General features: G+C 45.1%; 1 protein-coding gene across 1 annotated transcript in view; it reads left to right on the top strand.

The window, feature by feature from the left end:
- The window catches only part of LOC110528438 (protein bassoon), a 172,074-nt gene extending 153,060 nt beyond the window's left edge, over positions 1-19,014 (top strand). The window contains exons 6-12 of the mRNA XM_021610503.2: positions 75-2,184; positions 2,575-3,725; positions 5,306-5,420; positions 12,240-12,395; positions 12,862-12,917; positions 13,035-13,167; positions 15,517-19,014. Coding sequence (XP_021466178.2) covers positions 75-2,184; positions 2,575-3,725; positions 5,306-5,420; positions 12,240-12,395; positions 12,862-12,902 — 3,573 coding nt within the window. The 3' untranslated portion in view covers positions 12,903-12,917; positions 13,035-13,167; positions 15,517-19,014. The remainder of the gene's footprint in view (positions 1-74; positions 2,185-2,574; positions 3,726-5,305; positions 5,421-12,239; positions 12,396-12,861; positions 12,918-13,034; positions 13,168-15,516) is intronic.
- Positions 19,015-20,138: the final 1,124 nt, after the last annotated feature.

Raw genomic sequence — 20,138 nt, 5'->3', positions numbered from 1 at the left:
GATTTCCATGCAGGCATTCTGTTCAATGTTATGTGAGTGTTATCCTGATGGTGTTTCTCTGCCTCTCTCTCCAGATGGCCACCCTGCAGCAGCAGCAGAACTCTCTGATGAGAAAGGTGAAGAGGACCCTACCCAGCCCACCTCCAGAGGAGAGCTCTCTCCCCATCGTCACCCCAGCCATGTCCCACATGTACAGCAGCTCCCCGGGGATGCAGCCCCAGAGGGTGCTGCCCAGGCCTGCCCAGGGGGTCACCAAGGCCGGCCTGCTGAGCGAGCTGAAGGCCGTGGAGCAAGAGTCCACCAAGCTCCGCAAGCAGCAGCAGGAGCTAGAGGACGAGGAGAAGGAGATTGACGCCAAGCTGCGGTACCTGGAACTAGGCATCCATCAGCGCAAGGAGACCCTGGTGAAGGAGAGGGAGAGGAGGGAGCTGGCCTACATGCGCTGCATGGGCGACGCCCGCGACTACATGTCAGACACCGAGCTCAATAACCTGAGGATGGTGGCGGCCACGGGAACGTTCAACGGTAATGGTCTGCTGACGAGGCCCAGCACGGCGCCGCTGAGCCAGTTCCCCAACGACCTCGGCCCAGCCTCCCAGTACCCGCCCACCTCCTCCTACATGGCCTATCAGTACCCACAGAGCCAGCCCACGCCCACACAGCAGCCAACCGCTGCTTACCAACAGATCGGTTTCCAGCCCCCTCAATACCCTATAGCCTCCCAGCCCCAGCCAGGCACCTTCCAGCCCCACCCACCCCAAGGCCCAGGCTACCAGACTCAGCCAAGCTTCCCAGCCCATGGGGGCTACGGCCAGACTTCCTACCCAACAGACCTGGGCATGCAGCAGCATGGCCACCAGGGTTTCCAGCCTCCCACCCCCTCTATCCCGGGCCAGAACCACCCCTACCCAGGCCAGAGAACATATTCTGGCCAGGGCATGTCCTTCCTGCTGCAGGCTGAGATACTCACGGTCCACCAGAGGCCTCATCAGACCTCCTTGGCTGACCTGGAACAGAAGTTGCCCACCAACTACGAGGTGATCAGTAACCCTGCTGTGTCGGTGGCCACATCAGCTCCAGACACCGGATTTGGCTCAGTCTATGCCTCCAACACCATGCCCAATGCCTATGGGCAGTACCGCCCCCCGGAGCCAGTCCTGACACACGGTGTGGATAGCCCCACGTCGTCCTACGCTGCAGACGGCCTCTACACCGCAAACCTTGAGCAGAACATCCCCAGGAACTATGTCATGATCGACGACATCAGCGAGCTGACCAAAGAGAACACAGGCTCGTCTGTTGACGTTCTGGGACATCCTGTTGCAGGACGCTATGGTGAGAATGGCCCTGTGCACCAAACTGGGTATGGCAATGAGCCTGTGGACCCGTACATGTCTGCAGGCACCACAGGCTACCACCAGCAAGGCTCTGTGGACCCCCGGACCAGCACCACTATAGGTGGTGGGGGATCTTCTTATTACTATGACGACTATAATAAACACCCCAGCACAACACGCCCGGGGACCCAGAAACACCCATCCAAGAACCTGGCTCCCGCAGTTGTCTCCTCCGGTAAGCGCAGCAAGCACAGAAAGCAGGGTATGGAGCAGAAGATCTCCAAGTTCTCCCCCATCGAGGAGGCACGGGACGTGGAGTCCGACCTGGCCTCTTACACCATGACCACCTCCACCGGCGGCAGCTGCACTGTGGTGTCTCGGTCCGGGGTGAAGAAGAGCGGCTACGACCAGCGGAAGTACTATGGTGGCCACCCGGGAAGCCGGGAAGCCCTGGAAGAGGAGGACCGGATGTACGGCTCGGGGAGGTCCCGGTCTACTGGTTATGGCATGGACAAGATCTGCTCCAGGGACTCCTCCAGGAGCAAGTCCTACGAGAGGGAAGCCATGGAGCGGTCTCAGAGAGGCGGTGGCGGACGGCCCGGACTGCGCACCCATAACTCAGAGGAGGAGAGCCCCCTCAGCCCCGTGGGGAAGCCTGTGGGGGTCGGACGAGGTGGCACAGGGGTACCAGTGGACCCCCATGACGTGAGGAACCAGTATGGCTCCAGCCACTCCCTGCCGGATGTCCAGGACCACCACATGAAGGACCTGCCCAGGAGCCACGTGTACAAGCCAGATGACCCATATCTCGTAGACGATCAGCACGCTGCTGTGTCGGACAGTGAAGGTAACTGGTGCTGAATGCCACTAACTGCCTGACTTCCTCTGTCTTTCTGTCTGCTGGAAAGAGTATGCATGCCAAGATTCTTCAGAGTAGCATGATGGCTTCTTCTGTTTTGTGACTGTGAATGTTGTGCCCAATGCATGAAACCGCATATGCCTGTTTTTCTTTTTTTCATTTTGCCTGCTGAAACATTTTTCTTTTTTGTGATTTTGTTGTTTGCTGTTTTTTGTTTGACTCTGAAAGACTTTCCATGTTTTTGAGACTTTGGGCCCGTCTTTTTGTCTTTCGTCTGCGTGGCTTCAGTTCAGACTGTATGTCTCTCTCTCCTTTTCCTCTCTACACATCATAAAGCAAAAGTAAACTGACTGATGATAATCTTTGTTGTTCAAAAAGCCTATCATCTGGGTCAGGAGGAGACGGACTGGTTTGAGAAGCCAAGGGAGGCTCGCTCCAACCGCTCCAGACACCATGGGAGCGCAGGGCACATCTCCACTGGTAGACAACAGACCGGCGCCAACGTGAAGCACACCTATCATGACTATGATGAGCCTCCCGAAGAACAGGACCTGTGGCCTCAGAACGAGTACAACAACCAACCTCGCCACCCCTCGTCCACCTCATCATCCCGCGACCACCGTGGTCACCAAGGCAGCAGCGGCGGCAGCTCGGGGAGGCACTCCTCTTCCCGCCACTCCGGCGAGGAGCCTCGGACGTCCAGCCGCTCCTCCAGAACACACCCCAAAGACCAATCCACCCGCTCTGAGGGCCGTGGATCCTCCTCCACCCAGAAGAGGGGAGGCTCGGAACCACGCTCCTCCCGGGATGGCTACCGGGACTCTGGAGACTACTCCTCTCGTGACCCGGCCTCCGGCCACCACCGCGAGGGCACCAGTGGCAGGGGTCAGAAGCCGCTAGGCTCGTCCTCCAGGAGACAGGAAGGGGTTCCTTCTGCAGGGGCCAAGCAGGGTCTGGGGCAACAGACCCAGGGTGGTCCAGGCGGGCAGCACCAACAGCCCCAGGGGGGTCCAGGCGGGCAGCACCAACAGCCCCAGGGTGGTCCAGGCGGGCAGCACCAACAGCCCCAGGGTGGTCCAGGCGGGCAGCAGCAACAGCCCCAGGGGGGTCCAGGCGGGCAGCAGCAACAGCCTCAGGGGAGTCCAGGCGGGCAGCAGCAACAGCTCCAGGGGGGTCCAGGCGGGCAGCAGCAACAGCCCCAGGGGGGTCCAGGCAGGCAGCAGCAACAGCCCCAGGGGGGTCCAGGCGGGCAGCAGCAACAGCCCCTGTCAGGCAGACAGCCTGGAACCCAGGGGCCAGACGGGGGCCAACCGGCCCAGCAGCAGCAACGTACCCAGCAGCAGCAGCCTCCACAGCAGAGCCAGCCTTCCCAGACCATAGCCGGGGGCCCTCAGGCCACTCCAGTCACTGCAGGCCCAGGACCCATAGCAGGACCAGGGCCGGCACAACAGCAGGCTAAACCTGGCCAGACTCCGGCACAAGGCCGGCAGCCAGCCGGACCTACCGCAGGCCAGCCAACAACCACAGCCGTGAGTACACCTGAGATGGGTTTGGTATTTCAAGATAAGTTGAATTGTGTATCCTGGCAATACTCATGAAATTACTGGGCCCATGTAATTTTCCCCTCTTATTTGTCACTTCTTGGTGTCGTGTCTTTGGTTATGCCGGATTAAGTGATATGACATGCTATTCTATAAAATAATTTCGCCGTAATTAATATTACCTGATTGAGCTAATCATGTAAATGTAATTAACTAGAGAGTCGGGCACCACAAAATAATATTTATAGAGCTGTTATCTTCCGAATAAACTCTTAAAGACCTAGTAATATTTTACATCAATAGCAGTCAATATTAAAGTTGTAAATTCTTGGTTATCTGCACAAACCCTGGCTAACAATTTGAATCAGCAATACAAAATTGGGTTGAATTATTTATTTACTAAATACCTAACTAATCACACAGAATTACACATACACATTATTAAATCATAACTTGATTACAAATTTCGTCATAAAGGAAAACGTCCCTAGCGGGCGGAACAGATATGACAGCTTGTTACACAAAGGAAAAGGGCTGGGTTTGAGTGAAAGAGCGGGAAGACTGAGGGACACAGGGAGAAGCTGTGCTATCGTAAATACAGTATCTGATGCATTCTAAATTACTGCCCATTTGGAAAAGGAAAATGCAATAAATATTTACTCTGAGCTGCGCTTCGGTAGGTTGGTGGTAGATGGAAGGCCGTGTTGCCAAACCGAGTCCTTTGAAGAATGTCTCTGGTTGTCAATTGGATACGTTTGAGTAAAGTCGTTGGGTGATAGACGGGATACTCTGTCTGTTCCTTCCTAACCCTCGTTGCATCTGCTGTTGCTAACTCAACGGCTAGGAGGTATCACTTCTGTAATGAATAAGAGTTCAAAGTTCATACCATTCGCAACCAAAGCTCACGCTGATGTTGGCTTCGTTCTATAGTTATTATCTGAACCATTCTGACATAGGACCGTCGTCCTACATCTTCGGAACAGGAGGTTATATTGTCGTCAAGGGCTTATATAGGAAGGGAGAGGAGGGCGTGTTTGAAAAGTTATATAGCCCATGTCCCTTCACAGGGGCGGGCCACTGATAGGGCTCTGCTCAATCTTATGAAAACTCAAATCTCACATTTTAGAAGCTAAAATCACATTTCATCTCATCACGAATAATTTCATATTCAAACATTTAAATTGAACAACAATTCCATGTGAATCCGATAACTCTGATGTGTAGACTTTCCACTGTAGAGTTTGTCATCTTATCATTGATGAGAATGTCTCAGATGACAACCGAACTGACATCATATTAATTTAGTACCACCGCATATGTTCCATTGGTCGGATTACCAAAATAAAGTTAATTTCCCCCCCCCCCCCCCCACCTTCTGATGTTCCCAGAATCTCTATGTTAACCAACCAAAGGTTTTGCAAATGTAACCTCAGTAGGGTAGAGAGAGGAAACAGGGGGGAAGAGGTATTTATGACTGTCATAAACCTACCCCCCAGGCCAACGTCATGATATTGGTGAACAGCTGGACCGTAACAATTTTGTTCCCCACTCTTTCTGTTCTGCAAAAGGTGACTTCTGCCACACCTGCAGCAGCTATTGGGGGGATGAAACCTGCAGCAACGATTGGGGGGGCAGCAGCAGCACAGCCGCCCAAGACAGCTACACCACCCCTCACAGGCATCGGTGAGACTGACACCTCCCTCGCAATCTAACACTGCATTAATACATTACTGTCTTTAGACTCTCTCAAACCCAAACAGAGAATGACATGCTACCCAAACAGACATGACATACTACCAAAACAGACATGACATACTACCCAAACAGACATGACATACTACCTAAACAGAGAATGGCATGCTACCAAAACAGACATGACATACTACCCAAACAGAGAATGACATGCTACCCAAACAGACATTACATACTACCAAAACAGAGAATGACATGCTACCCAAACAGACATGACATACTACCAAAACAGAGAATCACATGCTACCCAAACAGAGAATGACATGCTACCCAAACAGAGAATGACATACTACCAAAACAGACATGACATACTACCCAAACAGACATGACATACTACCCAAACAGAGAATGACATGCTACCCAAACAGACATGACATACTACCAAAACAGAGAATGACATGCTACCCAAACAGACATGACATACTACCAAAACAGAGAATCACATGCTACCCAAACAGAGAATGACATGCTACCCAAACAGAGAATGACATACTACCAAAACAGACATGACATACTACCCAAACAGACATGACATACTACCAAAACAGAGAATGACATGCTACCTAAACAGACATGACATTCTACCAAAACAGAGAATGACATGCTACCCAAACAGAGAATGACATGCTACCCAAACAGAGAATGACATGCTACCGAAACAGACATGACATACTACCAAAACAGAGAATGACATGCTACCCAAACAGAGAATGACATGCTACCAAACCGACATGACCTTCTACCAAAACAGAGAATGACATGCTACCCAAACAGAGAATGACATGCTACCCAAACAGAGAACAACATGCTACCCAAACAGAGAATGACATGCTACCCAAACAAAGAATGACATACTACTAAAACAGAGAATGACATGCTACCCAAACAGAAAATGACATGCTACCTAAACAGAGAATGACATGCTACCAAACTGACATGACATACTACCAAAACAGAGAATGACATGCTACCCAAACAGAAATGACATGCTACCCAAACAGAGAATGACATGCTACCCAAACAGAGAATAACATGCTACCCAAACAGAGAATGGCATGCTACCCAAACAGAGAATGACATGCTACCCAAACAGACATGACATACTACCAAAACAGAGAATGACATGCTACCTAAACAGACATGACATTCTACCAAAACAGAGAATGACATGCTACCCAAACAGAGAATGACATGCTACCAAACCGACATGACATACTACCTAAACAGAGAATGGCATGCTACCCAAACAGAAATGACATGCTACCCAAACAGAAAATGACATGCTACCTAAACAGAGAATTACATACTACCAAAACAGAGAGTGACATGCTACCCAAACAGACATGACATACTACCAAAACAGAGAATGACATGCTACCCCTACCCAAACAGACATGACATACTACCAAAACAGAGAATGACATGCTACCCAAACAAACATGACATACTACCCAAACAGAGAATGACATGCTACCCAAACAGAGAATGACATGCTACCCAAACAGAGAACAACATGCTACCCAAACAGAGAATGACATGCTACCCAAACAAAGAATGACATACTACTAAAACAGAGAATGACATGCTACCAAACCGACATGACATACTACCAAAACAGAGAATGACATTCTACCCAAACAGAAATGACATGCTACCCAAACAGAGAATGACATGCTACCCAAACAGAAATGACATGCTACCCAAACAGAGAATGACATGCTACCCAAACAGAGAATGGCATGCTACCCAAACAGAGAATGACATGCTACCCAAACAGACATGACATACTACCAAAACAGAGAATGACATGCTACCTAAACAGACATGACATTCTACCAAAACAGAGAATGACATGCTACCCAAACAGAGAATGACATGCTACCCAAACAGAGAATGACATGCTACCCAAACAGACATGACATACTACCTAAACAGAGAATGACATGCTACCCAAATAGACATGACATGCTACCCAGACAGAGAATGACATGCTACCCAAACAGAGAATGACATGCTACCCAAACAGAGAATGACATGCTACACAAACAGAAAATGACATGCTACCTAAACAGAGAATGACATGCTACCCAAATAGACATGACATACTACCAAAACAGAGAATGACATGCTACCCAAACAGAGAATGACATGCTACCCAAACAGAAAATTACATGCTACCTAAACAGAGAATGACATACTACCAAAACAGAGAATGACATGCTACCCAAACAGACATGACATACTACCAAAACAGAGAATGACATGCTACCCCTACCCAAACAGACATGACATACTACCAAAACAGAGAATGACATGCTACCCAAACAAACATGACATACTACCCAAACAGAGAATGACATGCTACCCAAACAGAGAATGACATGCTACCCAAACATAGAATGACATGCTACCCAAACAAAGAATGATATACTACTAAAACAGAGAATGACATGCTACCCAAACAGAAAATGACATGCTACCTAAACAGAGAATGACATGCTACTAAAACAGAGAATGACATGCTACCCAAACAGAAAATGACATGCTACCTAAACAGAGAATGACATGCTACCAAACCGACATGACATACTACCAAAACAGAGAATGACATGCTACCCCTACCCAAACAGACATGACATACTACCAAAACAGAGAATGACATGCTACCCAAACAAACAAGACATACTACCCAAACAGAGAATGACATGCTACCCAAACAGAGAATGACATGCTACCCAAACAGAGAATGACATGCTACCCAAACAGAGAACAACATGCTACCCAAACAGAGAATGACATGCTACCCAAACAAAGAATGACATACTACTAAAACAGAGAATGACATGCTACCCAAACAGGAAATGACATGCTACCTAAACAGAGAATGACATGCTACCAAACCGACATGACATACTACCAAAACAGAGAATGACATTCTACCCCAAACAGAAATGACATGCTACCCAAACAGAGAATGACATGCTACCCAAACAGAAATTACATGCTACCCAAACAGACATGACATACTACCAAAACAGAGAATGACATGCTACCTAAACAGACATGACATTCTACCAAAACAGAGAATGACATTCTACCCCAAACAGAAATGACATGGTACCCAAACAGAGAATGGCATGCTACCCAAACAGAGAATGACATGCTACCCAAACAGACATGACATACTACCAAAACAGAGAATGACATGCTACCTAAACAGACATGACATTCTACCAAAACAGAGAATGACATGCTACCCAAACAAACAAGACATACTACCCAAACAGAGAATGACATGCTACCCAAACAGAGAATGACATGCTACCCAAACAGAGAATGACATGCTACCCAAACAGAGAACAACATGCTACCCAAACAGAGAATGACATGCTACCCAAACAAAGAATGACATACTACTAAAACAGAGAATGACATGCTACCCAAACAGGAAATGACATGCTACCTAAACAGAGAATGACATGCTACCAAACCGACATGACATACTACCAAAACAGAGAATGACATTCTACCCCAAACAGAAATGACATGCTACCCAAACAGAGAATGACATGCTACCCAAACAGAAATTACATGCTACCCAAACAGACATGACATACTACCAAAACAGAGAATGACATGCTACCTAAACAGACATGACATTCTACCAAAACAGAGAATGACATTCTACCCCAAACAGAAATGACATGGTACCCAAACAGAGAATGGCATGCTACCCAAACAGAGAATGACATGCTACCCAAACAGACATGACATACTACCAAAACAGAGAATGACATGCTACCTAAACAGACATGACATTCTACCAAAACAGAGAATGACATGCTACCCAAACAGAGAATGACATGCTACCCAAACAGAGAATGACATGCTACCCAAATAGACATGACATACTACCAAAACAGAGAATGACATGCTACCAAACCGACATGACCTACTACCAAAACAGAGAATGACATGCTACCCAAACAGAGAACGACATGCTACCCAAACAGAGAACAACATGCTACCCAAACAGAGAATGACATGCTACCCAAACAAAGAATGACATGCTACCCAAACAGAGAATGACATGCTACCCAAACAGAGAATGGCATGCTACCCAAACAGAGAATGACATGCTACCCAAACAGACATGACATACTACCAAAACAGAGAATGACATGCTACCCAAACAGACATGACATTCTACCAAAACAGAGAATGGCATGCTACCCAAACAGAGAATGACATGCTACCCAAACAAAGAATGACATGCTACCCAAACAGAGAATGACATGCTACCCAAACAGAGAATGGCATGCTACCCAAACAGAGAATGACATGCTACCCAAACAGACATGACATACTACCAAAACAGAGAATGACATGCTACCCAAACAGACATGACATTCTACCAAAACAGAAATGACATGCTACCCAAACAGAGAATGACATGCTACCCAAACAGAAATTACATGCTACCCAAACAGAGAATGACATGCTACCCAAACAGAGAATGGCATGCTACCCAAACAGAGAATGACATGCTACCCAAACAGACATGACATACTACCAAAACAGAGAATGACATGCTACCTAAACAGACATGACATTCTACCAAAACAGAGAATGACATGCTACCCAAATAGACATGACATACTACCAAAACAGAGAATGACATGCTACCAAACCGACATGACCTACTACCAAAACAGAGAATGACATGCTACCCAAACAGAGAATGACATGCTACCCAAACAGAGAATGACATGCTACCCAAACAGAGAACAACATGCTACCCAAACAGAGAATGACATGCTACCCAAACAAAGAATGACATGCTACCCAAACAGAGAATGACATGCTACCCAAACAGAGAATGGCATGCTACCCAAACAGAGAATGACATGCTACCCAAACAGACATGACATACTACCAAAACAGAGAATGACATGCTACCCAAACAGACATGACATTCTACCAAAACAGAGAATGACATGCTACCCAAACAGAGAATGACATGCTACCAAACCGACATGAACTACTACCAAAACAGAGAATGACATGCTACCCAAACAGAGAATGACATGCTACCCAAACAGAGAATGGCATGCTACCCAAACAGAGAATGACATGCTACCCAAACAAAGAATGACATGCTACCCAAACAGAGAATGACATGCTACCCAAACAGAGAATGGCATGCAACCCAAACAGAGAATGACATGCTACCCAAACAGACATGACATACTACCAAAACAGAGAATGACATGCTACCCAAACAGACATGACATTCTACCAAAACAGAGAATGACATGCTACTTAAACAGAGAATGACATGCTACCCAAACAAAGAATGACATGCTACCCAAACAGAGAATGACATGCTACCCAAACAGAGAATGGCATGGTACCCAAACAGAGAATGACATGCTACCCAAACAGATATGACATACTACCAAAACAGAGAATGACATGCTACCCAAACAAACATGACATACTACCCAAACAGAGAATGACATGCTACCCAAACAGAGAATGACATGCTACCCAAACAGAGAATGACATGCTACCCAAACAGACATGACATACTACCCAAACAGACATGACATACTACCTAAACAGAGAATGGCATGCTACCAAAACAGACATGACATACTACCCATACAGAGAATGACATGCTACCCAAACAGACATGACATACTACCAAAACAGAGAACGACGTGCTACCCAAACAAAGAAAGACATACTACTAAAACAGAGAATGACATGCTACCCAAACAGAGAATTCCATGCTACCCAAACAGAGAACAACATGCTACCCAAACAAAGAAAGACATACTACTAAAACAGAGAATGACATGCTACCTAAACAGAGAATGGCATGCTACCCAAACAGAGAATGACATGCCACCCAAACAGAGAATGGCATGCTACCCAAACAGAGAATGACATGCTACCAAACCGACATGACATACTACCAAAACAGAGAATGGCATGCTACCCAAACAGAGAATGACATGCTACCCAAACAGACATGACATACTACCAAAACAGTGAATGACATTCTACCCAAACAGAGAATGACATGCTACCAAACCGACATGACCTACTACCAAAACAGAGAATGACATGCTACCCAAACAGAAATGACATGCTACCCAAACAGAAAATGACATGCTACCTAAACAGAGAATGACATACTACCAAAACAGAGAATGACATGCTACCTAAACAGAGAATGACATGCTACCCAAACAGACATGACATGCTACCCAAACAGAGAATGACATGCTATCCAAACAGAGAATGACATGCTACCCAATCAGAGAATGACATGCTACCCAATCAGAGAATGACATGCTACATAAACAGAGAATAACATGCTACCCAAACCGACATGACATACTACCAAAACAGAGAATGACATGCTACCCAAACTGAGAATGACATACTACCAAAACAGAGAATGACATGCTACCCAAACAGACATGACATACTACCAAAACAGAGAATGACATGCTACCCAAACAGACATGACATACTACCAAAACAGAGAATGACATGCTACCCAAACAGAGAATGACATGCAACCAAAACAGACATGACATGCTACCTAAACAGAGAATGACATACTACCTAAACAGAGACCAACATGCTACCCAAACAGACATGACATACTACTCAAACAGAAAAGTATATACTACCCAAACAGTGCCATCTGATAGTGCGGTTGTTGTTCCTCTGCAGGCTCTAAAGCAACCCCCCCTGGAGGGATAGGTAACCGGCCTGGTGGGATCGGCAGTGCAGTGGCAGGCCAGCCCCCAGCAGAGGGCGTCAATGTTCTCACCAATATCCTGGGAGGGGCTGGAGGCGCAGCTGAACAGGCGGGGAAACTGGGAGATGGTAAAGCCCTGAGAACCTGAACACTGGGAATGGCACCTTATTTCCATATAGGGCACTACCTATGGATCCTGATCAAAAGAAGTGCACCATATAGGGAGTAGGGTGCCATTTGGGACACATACAGAGTCTGATGTGGAAGGAATTACTGTTTAACAATTACTTTTCTTCTGTATGGGGTGTGTGTGTGAGACAGTCGTTGATGTTCTTTCTTAGTGATAGAACATAATACAAAATGGACCCTTTATTTTATATACACCCCTTCTACACAATATTCTGTGAAAAGTACTAATGTATTAACTTTCTATACTGTACTAAATATGATATTCTGTGAAAATGACTAATGTCCTAACATTCTACACTGTACTAAATATGATATTCTGTGAAAATGACTAATGTCCTAACTTTCTATACTGTACTAAATATTTTTTCCCTTTCACCCCATCTATTCTCTATTTCTTTTACACAGCTATTTCTGGCCTCGGGAAGAAGTTCACTTCATTTTGGTGAATGGAAGAAAGGAGGGTAAATGCAATGGATTTCTTTGTGATTTTTCATAGATGTAAGGTTTAAGTAGTTGACACTTTGTTTGTGTGTTGTGGATGTCCCAGGTGTGAGGGGAAGCTTGTGTTTGTCTTGCAGGGTATGAGGAGTTGCGATGGAGGGGGATTGGAGGCTTTGTACTAGAAAAATCTATGAAACTGTTTTCGCCATTTTATACATTTCACTATCACAATGAAGCGGAGAAGGAGGAGGAGGGTACCTGAGTGCATCAGTGAGTATCTCATGAAATAAATACATGTCTTTACACATTGGGGCGGTGTGTCTTGTCTTTGGAGAAAAATGTTGACCATATTTGTGATAATCTGCACTTTACTCTTCATATTTTCATGATGTATATGAGTGTAGATTAAATATTTAAATAGCGTTCATCTTTTTCGAAGTTAAATGCTCACCCCTCAAAGCATTAATACTATCATCAATAGTTAAGTTTAATGCAGTTAAGGATACAGAGGTTGCATCTTCAATGGCACCCTATTCCCTAAATGGTGCTCTAGGTAGGGAATAGGGTGCCATTTGGGCAACAGCCCCACACTGCGGTGGATGAATGGATGAAGCGTTGTAGCAGATGGATATTTGCATAGATTAATATAGATCCATGTCTGCATCATGTAGAAGCATGAGTAGCCTATGGAGGGCCTCCCGGGTGGCGCAGTGGTCTAAGGCACTGCATCGCTGTGCCACCAGAGGTGCATGGGGCGACGCACAATTGGCCCAGCGTCGTCCTGGTTAGGGAGGGTTTGGCCGGTAGGGATCTCCTTGTCTCATCGCGCACTAGAAACTCCTGTGGCGGGCCGGGCGCGGTGCACGCTGACTAGTCACCAGGTGTACAGTGTTTCCTCCAACACATTGGTGCGGCTGGCTTCCGGGTTGGATGTGCGTTGTGTCAAAAAGTAGTGCGGCTAGGTTGGGTTGTGCTTCGGAGGACGGCTTTCGATCTTCGCCTCTCCCGAGTCCGTACGGGAGTTGCAGCAATGAGACAAGACTGTAACTACTACCAATTGGATACCATGAAATTGGGGAGAAAAAATTTAATTAGCCAATGGATAAGCAGACTAGCCGTGGGATTACATGCACACACACACGCGCACGCACGCACAAACTGGGGCCCACAGAATGATGACTCATTACACTATAAAAAATCCCTCATTACATTGTAGAATGGGCTAACACAGAAAGCAGCATAGTTAAATTGTTTTCTAAACACAACAGATTTGAATGCATTTTTATTGGGACCCCATTTAAAACACATCATGACTATCACATGATACTATTTGGGCCCCGCTTTCTCCCTTGAACACTCCTCTGTCTGTCATTGTGCTAGTGCAGTTATTATAGGGTCTGCCTAGGTTGGGTTGACTCTTGGTTTGATATCATAGGCCATGACGCCGGGTTCCTCACATCTCTAGCGTGTGTGAAGGGGGTTAGGGGATGTGTGTGGTAGGAGTGAGAGATCCAGTGCAGGGATCTAGAGATAAAACCTTCTCAGTGCCTCTCTGACCAACAGGTAAGCCTACTCAGCCCTGAGGATTACTGACAATCCCAGCAGGGCTCTGATTGGCTGCCACCGCCCTGGTGGAGGGGCTTGGGACATAGTGACACTGGAAGCACTCACCGTGGCCATTTTGGGACCGTTGTGAGGTCTTAGATAGGGGATGTGGTCTGTTTTAATGAGGTGTCGGCTCGTGGTGGATGTGGCCTATTACTATACAGTCACAGGAAGTATAGTGTATCTAGTCTGTGACGAGAAGGTTACAGAACTCAGTAAATTAGCTACAGTACAGTCAATTGTATTTATAGCCCTATTTTAAAATGCAGAGCTTTCAAAGTGTAGATGCTGTACTACATTGATCTCATATCAATATTACTTTTTTAAAGAAAACATTTATTATAGAGAATTTTCACAGAATTCACTGGGATAAGGGTGTGGGATTGGTTCCCATGGTAATTACAGCCTGGCACTAGGGTGTTGGCCACTGGGTAACCCTCCAGGGTGCATAATCTCTGGCTCAGTGGTTCTTTTCTCTCTCTCTCTCTCTCTCTCTCTCTCTCTCTCTCTCTCTCTCTCTCAATATATCTTTCTTTTTATCACTCTATTTCTATTTCTCGCTCTCTATCCCTGTCTCTTTCTCCTTCTCTCTCTAGGGGATTCTGCTCTGCTGAGCCATGTGTAAGGAATGAGAATGGAATTGTGTGTGTATGTGTGTCCTTGTGTCTCTGTGTGTAGGTGTGTGTGCACATGTAGGTAGTTATCCCTCAAGCAGTACAGTACTACAGCTCTCCTCTTCCCTCTGTAGGTGTAATCATGTCCCGAAATCTATGAGACAATAATGCACACATTTTACAGTCTGTCTCTGTGTACTGTATTTTGCCTCTTTGTCATATTATTCAAATGTCTGTGACATTGGATCCTAATGCAACACATACCGTATAAATTCTGTGTATATTGATCTCGTAGGGTTTTAAAATTCCGGTAACTTTCCCAAAATCCCCAGGTTTTCCCAAAATTCAGTAAAAATTATCTCTAGGTGAGAGACACTAAACTTTGACTTCATGTTTTCAGATGCACCAGCAGAATGCCAACGAGAGCCTACCTCACAGCTCCCGTAGGAGAGTGAATGAGACAGAGAGCGAAGAGAGAATGAAGATACAATCCTGTCTGTCTCACCTCCCTGTTTGTCTCTCTGCTTACTGAGAGAAATAACACCTGATCCAGGAACAGAACAGGGAGCTGTCACACACCGTAGGCTTGGCTTCCGCATCGCTCAGCTCAGAAGGACAACAGCGGAGGATGCTGCTTCTTCACCTAAATCTCTTTCATCTTGGAGAGCACACTGAGTTTCATCAGAGCTCTCCCATCACTTGCTGTGGTTCTGTGATTCTAAGACAAGGCCATATGGGAGCCAATGTAGAAGGAAATGTCACATCTGGTCAAAAGTAGTGCACTATATAGGGAATAGGGTGGCATTTGTAATGCAGACTCAGAGGAGTCCACATCTGACCAGAATCATTCCCGACTCCACACTTTTGTGGTCAGAGGGCCTTATAACACCATCACCATTATAACACAGTGGAGGAGGGAGATAGATACACAGCTCATAGGTTTTACTAGTACCAAAGAGACCTCTGCCAACTATGACACTAACTACTACACTGGAGAAGGCAAGGCAAGACAAACAAACGGCGACAGACAAACAAACAAACAATGCCCTGGTTATGAACCACTTGAATGCTTGGTTTCTATGATCTCTACATTCCAGGGAACGATGACCCTTTCTTTGAATGTGTTTTTATTTCTCCTCCACATGTTGTGATGATATGATGTCTACAGAATGCAACATGTACATGTGGACACTGGAATGCACGCACAATAATAATAAAAAAAGAAACCCATACCTTCTTAACACTTTTTCACCACTACGTCCAGAAGAGGGTTCACCAGACATTAATAGACGAGTAGGATAAAGAGAGGAGAAGCTACCAGTGTGCCCACCAATAGAGTGTGAGATCCACACAGGAGAGAGGACCAGATGGAACGCAAGCAAGCGTGACCATGGCTGTCTTTTAGCCATCGCAAAGCCATCACTTGTCAATCCCAGAGCACCTTGGGATTTATTTTTTTTATATATAAAAAGTATTTTCATCTTGTTTCATTTCTTATCATTTTTGCCTGATATTATTCTGAAAAGAAGAGCCTTATTCGGTACATATTTTTTACTTGTATACCTCATATGTTTTGAAACGTCCATGTCATACCTTTCTTCATTTCGTTTTGCACAACTGTATACTTTTGTATGCACATACATCTATCGAGAACACTGATAATGTAAATTATTCATTTGTGTTTTTATTAATTTATATTCATGTGACTTCTGTTTTTATGTTTTATGTTTTTGTTTGGTAAATCTATTTATATTTTATGGTCTATTGTTTTCTTATTTATTATCTTACATTTGAATAAATTTCTGGTTGATTTAAAAGCAATAGCATGCATAAAATGATATACAGCACATTGGTGTTAATGTTGTTTAAATTCATGGATGGGAATATCTGAAACATGTTGATAAACATCAGCAATATGTCTGAGAGAGTTGCACAACTACACATACACACCTAAATCTCTATGTTTACACTTACTCACACAGAGACATACATGCAATCAAGCAAACACACACACATGCAGGAGTGGCTGGAAGCAATCATCATTTCAAATGTTCTATGCAATGATTCATTTTGAAACTGGAACAGACGAAAAACAAAGTTTAATACCATAATGACCAATGTTACTCACTAGAATCCAACAACATTGTGAACTGAAAGACATCGAAAACCGTTCTGAACATATTTGTACTTTGCTAATTGTATTTATGGATCTGAATATTTAACTATTGAATGTAGACTTATTTTCGTGGCATGTTTTATAGTACCCCATTACTCCCCATATGGGGGGACTTGTTGCCAAAGGGTTGACTGTGTAGACTGTCAGTCATGAATGTCCATCTTAATGCTTGAAGCATGATTTGCTTGGCTTTGTCCGGCTGTTTGTATGCTCTCATTCAATCCTGGTGTGTGTGTAGCTTGACCAGGGCCCCACTGCCATGGCGTGTTCAGCTGTCCAGTCCGTGCTGCTATACAAACCTGTGAGGCGGTTGGTCAGGAATTCTCATTATAAAATGTCAGTCAGTGTGCGCATCGGCTGTCAGTGTATAACCTGAAGGGTGGAGGATTCATTTCAGGTTTCTGATTGGTTGATCAGACTGTACAACAAATAGAATGGTTCCTTATGCCTCTCTGCATTAGGAATGGCATCATGTAGTAATAGATTATGAGGGAAACAACTTGATGTGCTTTGAAGCCACTAAAAGTTGCATACAAAGAACAACATCAAGGTATCATTAGTAGTTGTAGGAACAAATGGGAGAAATCCTAACCTCCACTTAGTCATGCATTGCATTTTAAGTTGAAATTAGGATTCGCCCTTAAATGAACAGTCTAGAACTCAATCAGTGGACCACTGAACCTTCCATATCCAAGGCTAGTCTAGAGGGAATCTAGAGGGTACTGTCAATCAGGTCAGAGAAACACAACATTCTGCTGAGCCCAAGTCAATCACTCATCCAATCAGGGCATGTTATAATTAAAGCACAAGCCTGACTGGTATGTAAAGACAGAAATGTAACACCAATAGCATATGTGTTATTGATTTCAAGGAGAGGTAAAACAAATGTGTTATCTCACGGTAATAATATAAATGAGAGTGCAGGATGAATCCAAAGAGGGACCTTGGTATAGATAGCTGCGAGCTCACCATCTTTATGGAGACGTTGTGGTCGATAAGAGAAGCATGAGACCAGACAGCCTTCACTGACTGTAGCTGTCCAAATGGACAGACAGACAGACAGACACACAAACACACATTCTCACTGTAAATACAGATGGATTCTTCTGTACAGCGTTTGAGTTCATAGTACGGTCGTCTTGTGCATTCCCACACCGTACTTGCTGCCAACTTTTGTGCTTTTGTGTATAAAATAATATTTATTCTAATTAAATATCATGATTATGAATATAATGATGAAATAAGCATAGTGTATCTGGCTGGCTCGTATTGACTGTTGGCAACATTGGAATAAACTTGTATTCAGATACATATTCGGTCTGTGTAGAGTTTCTATACATATTGTGTTTGTAAAACAAGGAGAAATACCTACATGGTAAAAGTTTATCCAGGCATTCTATTGTCATTCTATCGGGAGGTTTCAAAGTTGATGAGAAATGATCCATTTTTTAAAAAGAGATTGAAATAAGAGGAAAGAGCTAATTGAAAATGCAACAAAAAAAATCCAGAAAAAGTCTAACTCAAGTCATTCACTGTTGTAAGTGCAATGGGCGAAACGTCAGTTGTGTATCCATTGTGAAACCTTGTGTTCTATTCAGTGTATTCCTGTAAACAGATAGAGTAACATTTTGGTGAATCATGTCATGTAATGTGATTAATGAAAATATTGACCCTGCAATTTCTTTCCAATCAGGAAAAATAATAAAGAGAAAATCAAGAATCTCTCCTAGTTATTTATTTGTCATCCACTGTACTGTATTTCCTTGCTCTCTGCCTGCCTGACTGACTGTGTGAGGACAGGCGCTGGGAGACGAGAAGCAAATACAGGGAGTGAACATTTAATAAACAATGGACAAGAAACAAACAAGTGCAGCGTCTGGACAGGGGAAAACACAACAACAATAATGCTGACACGGGGAACAAACTGAGGAACAGACAGATATAGAAGGGGCAATCATGCGCGTAATTATGGTGACAGGTGTGCATAATGATGGGCAGCCTGGCGCCCTTGAGTGCCAGAGAGGGAGCAGGTGTGACTGCCTGCCAGACTGACTGATTGCCTGACTGACTGCCTGAATGACTGCCTGACTGACTGCCTGAATGACTGCCTGACTGAAATGGTTGCCAACAACAACCACTCACTGTTCACCACAGTGTCTTCAAAGAAAGAAACACAAAGCACTGCTAAGCTCTTTGGAGCATTGAATGAACATTGCAGTGGTTAAGAGCTATCCATAGTGCTGAATGATTTTAGGCTGCTGCTGCAGTGTGCTAACATGGCGGTAGGGTTGCGAAGGGAGGGTATAGAGTATTTCCAGTAAACTAACAGAATTTTGGTAACTTTTACGTTATGGGAAGGGGGATTTTGTCAGATGACATCTAGTTGCCTTTTTGGTTACTTCAGATTACCACTGTCACGTTTACTCCCGCTCGACGTCGCCAGTTGTGTCATCATTACTCACACCTACCACCATAGTCACGCGCACCTGCGCCTCTTGAGACTCACCTGGACTCCATCACCTTTCTGATTACCTCCCCTATATCTGTCACTCCCTTTGGTTCTTTCCTCAGGCGTTATTGGTTCTGTTTGTATGTTTCATGTCTGTACGCTACTTGTGTTTCTTGTTTTGTTCCATGCTTGTTTATTTATTAAATTCACTCCCTATGCTTGCGTTCCGATTATTAGCGCAAATGTTACAGAACAACGCCTCACCAAGGGGAAGCAACAGGGATCTTATACTTTTTTTTTTTACTGGTGACGTCAGTTCCATGTGCCGCTGCCGAAGCAACCGGAGATGCCTGCCTCGGCAGGATCGTCATGCTTCCAGGCCACAACCGGCTGGCCA

The sequence above is a fragment of the Oncorhynchus mykiss genome, chromosome 7 (assembly GCF_013265735.2).
Source record: "Oncorhynchus mykiss isolate Arlee chromosome 7, USDA_OmykA_1.1, whole genome shotgun sequence".
NCBI lineage: Eukaryota > Metazoa > Chordata > Actinopteri > Salmoniformes > Salmonidae > Oncorhynchus > Oncorhynchus mykiss.
This window is presented reverse-complemented; position numbering and strand designations above follow the sequence as displayed.